This window comes from Gobius niger, assembly GCF_951799975.1.
Source record: "Gobius niger genome assembly, chromosome: 17".
Taxonomy (NCBI): domain Eukaryota; kingdom Metazoa; phylum Chordata; class Actinopteri; order Gobiiformes; family Gobiidae; genus Gobius; species Gobius niger.
The window spans coordinates 27,716,430-27,729,285 of NC_136868.1; the positions used below are offsets into that span (position 1 = coordinate 27,716,430).

At 43.0% G+C, this 12,856-nt stretch overlaps 1 protein-coding gene across 19 annotated transcripts in view; it reads left to right on the forward strand.

Moving 5' to 3' along the window:
- lrrc7 (leucine rich repeat containing 7) overlaps nt 1-12,856 on the forward strand; it is a 137,710-nt gene that overhangs the window by 41,986 nt on the left and 82,868 nt on the right. For 18 of the 19 annotated variants that reach the window (XM_079575625.1, XM_079575629.1, XM_079575636.1 and 15 more), the window contains exon 1: nt 5,928-6,058. The exons of the other annotated variant lie outside the window; for it this stretch is intronic. In XM_079575625.1, the coding sequence (XP_079431751.1) occupies nt 6,034-6,058 (25 nt within the window). In that variant the 5' untranslated portion in view covers nt 5,928-6,033. Of the gene's footprint in view, nt 1-5,927; nt 6,059-12,856 lie in introns of those variants that run through there. 19 annotated transcript variants of the gene reach the window in all.

A 12,856-nucleotide genomic window follows, 5' to 3' on the forward strand; every position in this document is an offset into this window, starting at 1 on the left:
CTCTACAGTGAGGCTTCAGTCCGACTGCCTTTAAACATTATAGATTATCTCGTATGAAGAAATATGAATGTCTGAAGCCCTTAAAAGGCGAGTCGCAAAGATAATTGGAAGGAGGATTTACCTTTGATTTGTTTTTTTTTCCATGAATGACGCGGTTGTTATGGACTGATATCTGGCAAAAGCATCAACCATTTGAATTTATTGTAATACAAAGGCTAGGAACGGTGTAAAATGGTAATGATTTGTGAAAGGAGAGGGCAAGGTGAATGTTGAATCTTTCCTGAGAGTGCACTATCTGGCATTTCACTCGTTGCTGACTTTTAAAGAATATCAACAAACAACATGAGACACTCTGCTAGCATAGGTTTTTATGAATGGATCCCAAATGTTTGGCTCCCATTGAATCCCATAGGGGAAATCTCTGTTCTCTCTCACATGATTGGAGTGGAGAGATGCTGAGGCGGGCACTGGGACGGAGCAGGCCATCTCCAGCTCGTCTCCATAGAGATGTTACTGCCTTGCCTTGACTATAGGTAGTTAAATACAAAGTTAAATACATTTATTAGGTCCTCTTCCAGATGCTTTATTTTGATCATGCAAATGCAACAACGCTCACTGTGTTGTGTCTGCATGAGCATTAGAGCATGTTTGATATCGCCTGCATGTCTGTTTTCTGTTTTTTATTCTTAACCTGAAATGTTCCACAGTGTGGCTTAAACTTTGCCTAAAAAGAAGTCAACATTATTGGTGACACACAGAAGGGGAAACAAAATTGAGATATCAATTTGAAACTTTTGCGGACATAAAAACGAGGGGAGAAAAAAAAGTGTCTTTCTGTCATTTTATGTACTCATATAAATAAAAGGCATTTTGTGCATTAAAATGGCAAAAAAAGCGCCTATTTTTCAGCAACAAATTCTAAACAATGGATCGAGCCGGGTTTGAATTTATGGGTTTACTACTGTATGTGGTTGTATTGTTTTTATGAGCTCATGTGCAGCACTTTGGAAAAGTTTTGTTGTTTAAAGGGGGGGTATTATGCAAAATTGACTTTTTTAAGCTTTACATCATGTTATTATGTCATTCCCTCATTAAAAACATGCCTGAAGTGTTGCCTTGGCACATTCACGTATTTTTGAGTAATCTGTAAAAACTCTGATGGCAGCCATTTTAGGGATAGCTTTGCCTGAGTCCTCCTAGGAACGCCCCCACCTCCTGGAGACGCCTCTGAGCTTTGGTCACCAGCCGAGTAACCAACCACTGCTCCTCAGCAGAACCCCCTCCCCACTGATGCCACAGACAGCGTGTGGAGGGGGCGTGTCGGAAAGGCTCAGAGGTTCTTAAAGAGACAGAGGCCTATTTCAAGACATTCACTACAGCCATTTTGAGAGAGACATTTTATACAAGGCAGTTATTCTAATTTACTGCATTTACAGACCAACAGAAGGTTTGTCATCATTGTAGTGTGATATAGACTGGTGCTGTGTGATTGAAAAAAGCAGAATACCCCCTCTTTAAATGTGTTGATTGGATTGGATATTAGTTACCAAGAAAAAATGAAATCAATTTCGCCTTGTTTTTTGTGGTTCATACCTCAATAAAGCAGGCTCGGAATTAGTAAATAAAAAATATCCCACAAAAAAAACTATAAATACTGTAAAGTACAAAACAAGAAAGCGAGTCTGTTGAAGCTAGTTAAGTAGAGATGTTGCTGCAAGCTGTAAAGAAAACCTCATTTTGACAAAATGGGCCCTAAAGTTTTTTGTGTCAGCTCATGCGTGTTTTATCTCTACTGTTTTCTACTGCTACTGTGTCCCAGAAAGGAAATGACCATATTTGGATTACAACGTTATCACCGTCCCCTTTCGTGCTACACGTGTATACCAAACACTGAATATGTGTGGGAAAGACGAGGGAGCGTCGCGTTGGGGTTGCATTTTCCGGTAAGCTCTGAAGTAATTCTCAACAATACGTCATAAAATAAGAATTGTAGGGGGGGGGTGACTTTGGTCTAATGTTTACTCACTGACAAAGTGGCAGAAAACTAGCTACAAATCTCAACATTGACCACTGCGTGAAAAGTCGATGTTTTCACCTGCCGTGTCCCGCCTTACATGATCAGAACTGTATCCGTGTGCAGAGGCAGTGTATCTGGTAACATGTTGACGCGGCGACTGCTCCCCCCTGACTTCCTGTCTGCGTGGATGACTTCCTGTCTGCCTGAATGACAGTGTGGCTGGCTGCGGGCCCGTCTCTTTCACAGAGTGTTGTCAAACCCAGCGAGAGTGAGCCATCTGCGCCCAGACGGGATCTTTGTGTGGCCGCTGCCAGCAGGCCCAGATGGCAGCCGCCGCTCTGTCGTTATTAAAGCGGAGAGGTGGAGAGAGGCGAGAGGACGAGGGGATGAGAGAGGAGAGAAAGTGAGCTATTGAGAAAGAGTGGAAAAGGGGAACTCAGGTGGACAGCGGTCACTCCAGGACGCACGGGAAATAATGTCTAATTCACACTCTCAGTATCTCCCCCGGAGTTAGCCCCGTTCCATTCCCTGGCATCATTGAATCTCATATACAAAGCTGCTGCCTGCATAGTTTTACAGACAGGACATGCCCGGATTGTGCAAACTTCCAACACAGTATAGTTCCTTCAAATTAAAAGTGGTTCCAAACCAGGGGTACTTCAGTACTTGGCAGCTGGGGGTACTTGACATTGCAATATTACTTTCAAAGGAAAGTTAATTTGATTTGTAAAGGGTGTGAGATTTCAATAAAAGGTTGAATTGTAGGTTTACACTGACAAATAATAATAATAATAATGCATCGGTTTTATATAGCGCTTTTCTGGACACTCAAAGACGCTTTACATTGCACTATTCATTCACTCCATACTCGGTGGTGGTAAGCTACTATTGTAGCCGCAGCTGCCCTGGGGTAGACTGACGGAAGCGAGGCAACCAGTCTGCGCCATCGGCCCCTCTGACCACCACCAACCCCTCACTCACTCACTACATTCACTAGGCTTCCTGGTGTTCCCAAACGGTCTCCCATCCAAGTCCTGCCAGGCCCTTCCCTGCTTAGCTTCCAAGGTCTGACGGGATTGGGCAGAGCAAAGGCGGTGTGGCCTACACTGTACTTCACCAACAAATCTGATAACTTTGTAAATATATGGCAGGAACCGCCACCTTATTGTGGTGGAGGGGTTTGAGCACCCAATTGAACCTAGGAGCGCTGTTGTCTGGAGCATTATGTTCCTGGTAGGGTCTCCCATGGCAAACAGGTCCTAGGCAACAGGTCAGACCAACAGAGGTTCAAAAGCCCCTTATGATGAGAAACCATCAAGGCCAGTGCAGACAATTAAGTAGTAAACAGAGGTGTCTATACAGGTGTATATAAAAGGAGGCACGATCTGATCACCTGTTCCTCTCATCCCCGGGCGTCTCCAAAGTGCAAGCCTGTGTGCATGTGTATTCCTGCTTTTGAGGAGTCTATGAAAAAAAAACCTCATAATCTTCAAACTTTCAGCAGTGCTAGTTTCCATTTTGTTGCGCAATTTCCCACACATTTTTATAGTCCATGAACCATCACTGGAGCCGTTCTGAGCAGTTCTGCCCTGAAACTGTGGTTATCACAGCACCATTGATTTGTCAGCATGCCTAAAAATGCTTGTGTATTGTTTTTAGAATAAGTTTAATAAGTCCCCAACCAAATTTTGAGAGACAAGTCAACACAGTTCTTGGTGAATTGGATGGATGGGGGAATCTAGAAGCCTTAGAAAATGTACTTGAAAAATGTCCATAAGTTCTGTCAGTGGTGCAGACATTTACACTTTATCTGCTCGCTTCTTCATGGGTCGAAGTAGTTTCCCGACACTGTTTTCAGGTAAGGGGCCTCTCAGCCTTATTGTATTTCCTGTGTCTGTGACCCACTTTTTGGTCCACACACACCGTTTGAGAATCATTGGAATAAACATATTTAAATATTTATTGGGTTGTGAAAGTTTTTCAGGTCACCATTGTCCTGTTAGTGGATCGTCAAGTGCAGCTCTGCGCAGAAGACTGCTCATGAATTTTTGATGTGTTAAGCCTCCATTTTTATGGGAATGCTGCAAAGAGAATAAAGACGTCTCAAATATCCACTGATGTCAATGCGAGGGCTTGTTTCAGCAATATTGTGCACTTTTCTTCCCTGATGGCATGCTGCCGTATTCCATGATGACAATGCCAGGATTCATCAGGCTCACATTGTGAAAGAGTGGCTCAGGGAGCACGAGACCAGATCCTAGCCCCATTGAGAATCTTTGGGATGTGCTGGAGAAGGCTTTGCGCAGTGATCACACTCTCCCATCATCAATACAAAATCTTGGTCAAAAAGGAATGCAACACTTAATGGAAACGAATCTTGTGACTTTTAGCTTAAAGAGAGAATTACACAGTAAATGTGTGCTGTAACCAAAGCTGAAGCTCCTGTGAAATGTGAATGTGAGACACTTTTTTGGTGGTGACTTTTTTTCTGGTCAGGCAGTGTATGTTCAAATCGTGTTGACCTTGTGGTTTATCTATACAAACATGTTCTGAAATACAAATGTAATATAAGCACTTGCATTTGTAAATGTTTATGTACAAAACCATTTATTTTTTATTATTATGTATTTTTTATTATTATTATGTCGACTGAACTGTGCTGATTAAGCTGAGGACGTTTCGCTTATCTTCAAGTTATCAAATGTAATGTTAGTACTAGTCACTTCTAGGATGGGTGGTCAGGACTTCTTTTCTGTTCGAGCCTGGCAGGTCCAGGATGACATCCCTCTGTATCAATTGCTCGTACAGCAGTGAGTCTGGATTTCCTATTTTTGCTGTTTGATGTCAGTCTCAATAATTAGAATAGTCATTGTTTTGAGCTCGGGCTCATTCTGCCACGGTAATGTGAACAACAATTAAATGAAGACGCTTTGTGTAGCACGCAACAGTCATTTTTCCTCCTACAAATGTCTTTTACAATATGCTACTGTATATGCAGGACAAAACAAATGTTTCTACAGTGGCCGACTAAAACAAAAATCAGGTATAGGGCAGTTGTTATCTGCCTTATACTGTATTAGCCATGCACGTATGTAGATTAAAGGCTCATTCATACTCCACAAGAACTGTTGTTCTTGCACCCTGAGCTGCAAGAACAACATGAAGTCACTTTTGCCTTGTTGCCATGGAACTATTGTCAGTTACAAAGCGTTTCCATGGCTACAAGGCAAAAGTGACTTCATTTTGTTCTTGCAGCTCAGGGTGCAAGAAAAACAGTTCTTGTGGAGTATGAATGAGCCGTACGCCATTAAACCTGGTATTAATCACCATTGATGAAGTCAGCAGAGACAGTGGGTTAAGATAGTAGACCTGGCATCACTTGTCTTACGGGAAAGCACGTTCAAAAACACAACATTTTATAACGTCCCTTTCTGATCCTTTGCTAATCGGGCCATAGTATCACGGCGGTAAACCCTGCTAGAACCAGAGCACAGTGGCTGTCAGGACATGTAATCTTTACCCCCGCTGTCCCAACCATTCCACAAACGCGCGCTGTTACGCACACACCTGCCCTGCTCCCCTCCCTCCCTCCCCCTCATCTCCACTCTCTCTCTCTCCCTCACTCTCAGCGTGGGGCGGAGGGAGGGAAGAGAGACTGTGTGAATCTCTTCTTCTTTCTTCCCATAACGCAAAACCCACCGCGGAGAGCGAGACGCTGCGCCTCTCCGCCTTTTTTCATTTGTTTTTTTCTTTACGCATCGCAAGACCCTGTTTTTTTGTTCCCCAACCACCGCTGCGCCGCCGCTGCTTTATGGACGTACAGGGAGGGGCGTTGTTCCCATTTTCCCCCCGCGATGAGACGCCTCGGGCTGAGGATGCGGGCTGCGCGTGAAGCCGTCGCCTCGTCCCGGTGAATCGAGACGCGCAAAAGAAAGCGATCGGCGGGGCGCGGGCGGCCGTCGGGGAGACACAGCTCTTTTTTCTAAGGACTTAACGCGGCCAGAGCAGCTCCCCAGATGGATAACTACTCCACTTTACAACGTAAGGCACGCGCACGGACGCACGCACACGACACAATCACCTGCTGCAGTGTGTAGCCTGTCGCTCGTGCGGATCTCAAAGCTCTCGTTTCGCGTTCTGGAGATAAAACAAGCGCTAGTTTTGGTTACAATGAACTATTTCTGGCTCTACCCCTCTGTTTGTTTCAAGTCTTCCTTTGGGGCCACAGTGTGCTCTCAGTTCACCTGCTGCAGTATAGCCCACGTCTGGTGTACTGGCGGACGCACGGATATGCAAATGTTTCTATCGTAGCGCTGTGTTCCGATAACGCCAGTCGCATCCTATCAAGCGCACGCGCTAATTGTGGCTGTCTCTAGCGTAAAGATCTATTTTAAGTCGCTGTCATGATCCCCCCCCTAACCTGCCACTCAATAAGGCACATGAAAGCAACATATCTTCATTAATGGGTGCTTGGGTACTGGAACCATTCTATTGTATCTACATGTCTTGCGCTCAATGCTGTCGTGATAGATGGATAATGACAAAAGGTTACGTCAATGGCAATGCAATGAAGTTTTTTTTTCTATTTGGCCAAGTGTCAGTTGCTTTGTAATGTCGTGTCATGATTTGTGAGTACATTAGAGGTTCTACGATAATTCGCTTGACAATAATGGAGCTCTATGACTTTGGTTTACCTGGATTGCATTGATTTAATGCTAGATGCCAGAGTGCGAAGCCGGTTATCCCCAAATGGCCGTGTTGACTTCCCACAGAAGGCACTTTAAGGTAAGAGCTGTATGAAATGACACTGCTGCTGCTGGTAACAGGCCACTGTTTCAGGACATACTGCAATGGCCTATACCAGAATTGTTGAATAATACATGCCATTTAGCGCTGTTCCATCGGGCACACTGGAATTCTTTTCATCTCTTGACACAAAAAGGAGGTAGACGTCATTTGCTTTCACTGATCACATTCGAGTCTCTTATGGTTAAGGAAAGTGCCACTGGGGCAACTTGTCAGGAGCAGTGGGCGACAACAGTGCAGCGCCCGGGGACCCATCTCCAGAGCTTGAGCTGCGTTTGGGGTGCGTGGGCTGGGGATTGAACTTGGGATCTGCTTGCTTTGAGGCATGAGCGCAAACCATTCTGCCACCAAAAGACATTTTTGTTATAGAAACAACTAACCTTTTGCATTATATGTACTGAGCGATAGCAGAAGATATACAAATATATACTGGTGCACACCTAGGGGAGGCACCATTATGTCTGAAGATGACCCTCGTAGTAAAATCCTACGCGCTGTGGCACTTAAGTAATGATCGAAACTGAGCAACTTTAACTTGTTTTGGAGTAATATTTGATCCATAGTGTCTTTTCTTTTCCTCAAGTAAGAGAATGTTGTATCCTACTTAATACTAAACCAAATTTAATACAGTACACAGTTTGACCACCACTGGAAGTATGCTATGCTAAAGTTTTGCTCATAAGGCCAATATCTTTCACGGTTTATGTCTGATCATTTTTATTTTTATCTGCATTGTATGGTGTCAGTTGAATACATTATATGAATTTCAGTCCACTACTAATCCCGTTTTGAGATAGCCATCTAAGATAAATGTGGGGGCTTTCTGTTCAAAAAAGCTTGCAATATGAAGAGATGAAATGATGTGAAGCTGCGGTTTCATGCAAGCTTAAGTTCATAATATGGTCCAGCTGTTATCTGTTAAATCCACAAGAGTCATTTGAAAATTGTTTTAATGCTATAGTAAGACTTTTCGCTTGTTCTCTGTCAGAAAGCCTGAAAACGATAAGCTATGTTGGAGTTCAGTGTGTAAGAAGATATCTTATTATCCATGAAGATGTTTGTTACTGGTTGATAATCTACTGTACCTTTAAGTGGGAACCTTGTCTTGTGAATGTGCAACAGCAAAGTACAGGAAAAGCAGTAACAAAGGGAGAATACTCAACTGTAGCAAAAAATACAAAATTAATAAGACACTTGTGCAAATGTGATTTGCTTTATAATAACAGAACTATAAATAATATGTCTATAAATCAGTTTTCTCACTTTCTGTTGCCATGTTGCTCTTCAGGTATGCAGGTGTTTGGTCACAACTTAACATTTTGAAGATTTTACTTTTACTTTGGATGGTCAAACTATGTCTCGACCAAATCCGTTTGTATAATGTCATGGAGTCCAGACATGGCCCATCTGTTCACTCAGCCACAGTTTGTGTGACTTTCTAAACAATGTTTTGTACGAAATGAAACATTTCCAGTGTGCACTATAGTGAACACTTATAGGAGAGCATAAAACTTGAGTGTGATGCTACAGGTGAGTGAGAATTTGCCTAAAATTTGCTAGTGTCTCTAGTCTGGTGAGGAGCTCAATTACCCGGGAGGAGCTCGGAGGAGAGTCGCTGCTCCTTCACGTCGAAAGGAGCAGCTGAGATGGCTCAGGCAACTGTTCCGGATGCCTCCTGGTCGCCTCCCGAGGGAGGTGTTCCAGGCATGTCCTATTGGGACAAGGCCTCGTGGAAGACCCAGGACACGGTGGAGGGACTATGTCTCTGGGCTGGCCTGGTGTCACCTCGGGGTCCCCCCAGAACAGCTGGAGGAGGTGTGTGTGGATCGGGAAGTCTGGGCATCTCTGCTCAGACTGCTGCCTCCACGACCCGGCCCCGGATAAAGCGGAAGAAAATGGATGGATGGATAACTAGTTTCTCAAAGGGGTGGGCTGTAGATGAATGAGTTACAATATGCATAATTGTTGATATTGAATTAATATGACAAAATAATGACTCAAAAGTTAAGGATTCAAGTAAATACATAAAGTAATTTATTTTGTTTGTTCAATCTTGACTATATTCTGCTTCTTTTACTGTTATAACATGGCTTGTTATCAAAAACGTAGAGTTGTGTGAGTAGTCCTGCATTCTAAAAGGTTCTTAATCTGTCATTTGTACGAGGTTGTTTTAGCTTTGAGGATGTTTTACCTCTGACCTCAGGAGGCTTTGTCCGCAACAAACAGTCTTTTAGCAAAAGGCTGTATACCAATGTAGTTAATAGTTGTTTACTTTGTTGCTGATACCACCCGTCTTTCTTCTTTTAAAAAAACTGCTCTCAACTTGTATCATTAGGCTATGATGGAAAACCCCTGCACGACTGAGAGCTCCCGCTCACATAATCCTGTGTATTTAGCCATTTTACAAAATGTGTGATCAACTGACAGTACTTCAGACTTTTCATGAGATTTACTTATGAGACATTGTGTCATGTGGACTGTATGGGCGCAGTGAGCTAATCTTGAGTGCATTGGAGAGCATGTGTAGGAGCTGATAGTACGGGGGGGCTTCGATGCTTCGTGCTGTGTAGAGCAGTAATACATGCAAAGCCCTGACTAATCAAAGGGAATATTTAATTACATCTTCTGAGCTGGGCTTTCAAAGCGGTTTGTGGAGCGTCTTGGTGTGATTTCACTCAGCCACATGTATGGATGATGGACCACTGAGGAAACAGGACTTCGACTGCTGTAGCTTGGACGCATAGGATATCAATAAAGCTTTCCATTCGTTTTTATTAGGCTCGCCAGATTAACAGTCATTGAATCAAAGCGACAAAGAAATTATTGAGGCAATATAATGTCCCTTACAAACTTCAATGAACCTATCATGCATAATGATAGGTAACAGTGAGAAGTGAGAGACAGGGCCGTGGCTAATAGCATGTCAACAAATGTATAGCGCCGTGGAGAACGCGCAGAACTGCTCAGTGATAGCTTATGGTCTTTACAAGTGTGGACAAATGACACAATGCAGTCTGGGATACAGATCAAAGCACATCAGCAGCTGAAGATACACTGCATCCGAGTAACGCCGCTCAAGTCATCTCAATCTCGACACATTCGACTTTTGCTCCATAACATCACAATCCGTTCTGCTACTTAACTTTCATCATTCATTATTATTAGCTGCTGATTCCCTGCGCTCAAGTCATCTTCAGATATCTGCAGATGAGACGTCCTACTTATGCCACTTATTTTTAGTTAAGCCCAACAAGCATCTAAATTTAGAACAAATAGATGTTTCAACTCTTCAGTGTGTCTTACCACTTCAAATGTTTGCGGTTCATATATTGACAGCGGTGGCTGCTTTTTCACATGTATTTCTATGTTTTAGACTGTAGAGGTGGGAAAAGGCAAACTGTCTTTGTCTGGTTTTGGTCTGGTCCATACTAGTTTTGAATTGACCAATAATGGTTGTGCACTGGTTCAGACTTGGTGTGGACCTCTTTGGTCTGGTTTGGACTGGTTCAGACTAGTTTTAAAGTGCCTCAGTCTGGTTTGGACTAGTTTAAATATGCTTCATTCTGGTTTGGACTGGTTCAGACTAGTTTTGAAGTGCTTCAGTCGAGTTTTGGACTGGTTCAGATTAATTTTAAAGTGCTTCAGTCTGGTTTGGACTGGTTCAGCCTAGTTTTGAAGTGCCTCAGTCTGGTTTGGACTAGTTTAAAAATGCTTCATTCTGGTTTGGACTGGTTCAGACTAGTTTTGAAGTGCTTCAGTCTGGTTCAGCCTAGTTTTGAAGTGCTTCAGTCTGGTTTTGGACTGGTTCAGACTAGTTTTAAAGTGCCTCAGTCTGGTTTTGGACTGGTTCACATTAGTTTTGAAATGTCTCAGAAATATAAAATAGATAGTGTCTGGATCTCTGGAGGTTAATGTGCAGATTTTGAGTTGGGCTTGCTGAATACGGTCCTTCCAGGTTACCATGAGTGCAGACGATCATTGTGTCCTTGGGCAAAACACTTCACCTAGCCTGCCTGCCTATGGGTGCTTACTTCTGTCAGTCTACCCAAGGGCAGCTGTGGCTACATATGCAACACCGCCTCCAAGTGAGTGTGTGGTACTTTGACAAAGGTGCCAACTTAAGCTTCTAAATCACAATTTGATAGTGATTCATTGTAGGGATGCACCGATACCACTTTTTCTAAAACCGATACGAGTACGAGTACTTGGATTTAAGTACTCGCCGATACCGAATACCGATACGAGTACAAGGCATTTTCTTCAACATTCTTACTTTTTTTTTCACAGCTGACTGGTTTGTAATTAGTTAATTTACTCATTTACATTTCCTTAAGTAAAGTAGGCGACACATTTAAGAGCAGTTATATTAGAATTGTGCTGATGCCATTTATTATTTAATTTATTTTCATTCAATATAATTTTTAATTTTTATTGCACTGTCCATCATAGACAGAACAGCTCATGTCCAAAAGCTCCCCAATGCCTGAGCTTTATTCATATATTTTTATTTAACAATAGTATTGAGATGTTAGTTAAATGGTCTCTTTTCGTCTTTACTTCAGCTCCTGTAGATTTTCTCGTGTGTTTTGTAGCAACTTAGCGAGAAGCTACAGCGTTTTCATTGTTCTGCTGCAGCTCATTTTCGCTCAATATGGACATACAATATGTCTTTACGTTGGATTTTCTGAGGACTTTTTAGTCGCTGGGTTAGTTTTTCAGAAGAATAAACCCCTTTGCATAAAACGGCGTCAGAATGGCCAAAACTGCGCTAGCCGCGAGTTAGCAACGTTAGCCTGTATGTTGTAAACACTGCAGACGCTGCAGCACTAACAACATTTAGCTCTGGTTAAATCCAGCACAGACTCTGATTTAGGGAGTGTCATCTGTAATAAAGTCAGCTCTATGTGGAATATTGTATTTGCACTAAAGAATTCTCAAGTTTGTTGCATCTTCTCTCCACAGCTGAGAGCTGCGCCTCGTAGGTGCGCCTCGTAGGTGCGCTGGCCACACGTCAAATGGTATCGGTTTCTGGTATCGGGACCTCATGAATGAGTACGAGTATGAGTACAAGCCTGTGGTATCGGCCCGATACCCGATACTGGTATCGGTATCGGTGCATCCCTAATTCATTGTGCAGCCTTAGTCAGGACTGTAGATGATCCTAATGTTTAGATTTTCCTTTCTGGATATGTGACGCATCACGGAAATGGAGGACACAAGTCGGTTTTGGGGCATTTTGAGTTGGACATAGATAATGAAAGTTTAGTTTCCAAGCTTTCCAACTATGTGTACCACATGGAAATCTGATCATATTTGGGGAACCTGTAAACAGTTGAAGCTAGGCACCCAGGATATTTCTAAGCAGAGAAAGCGTCTTCTAAAGTTTTGCTCCCAGCAGCAACTCTCTGCTGCGGGAGTGACAATAGGCTCATTTACATCTCATTTAGATAAGCCGTACTCGCTGCAACGCACGCTGAAAAGGCAATAATCAAGAAAAATGTGCCAAAAAAAAAAAAGGTTTGCAAACAGGTATTATATAAATAAATGTCTCTTGCATAAATCCATTTCCCATAGAGACTACCTCTACAGCACCTAGCAACTAGCATTATCCCAACACACACACATTTGACCAGACGGAAAAGCACACGGTCATTAGTGCCATGGACAATGACTACGTTATATTATCCGTAATCTGCATACACAGCAAACGACCAAACACACAACACAAACAAATCCAATCAACTGAACACGCCACGTTAGCTTACAGCACAACAATGGCCTTATCAAAAAGCAAACAGACACAACAGCGGCCACGAGCGGAAAAAAAAATAACTTGTACTCACCGTCTGAAGTAACCTTTGCGTACCTTCTGCTCAGCAAACTCGTTTACTGTTGTGGTAAAATGGAGTTTCCTCGCTCAGTTATTTTCAATGTAGAGTTGGCAAATCCGCGCTACATCCTTCTGTCTTAAAACACACTCTGAAGACAAGGCTCGGGAAATGTAATGGGCAGCAGGGGGCGCTGTGCGTGCTT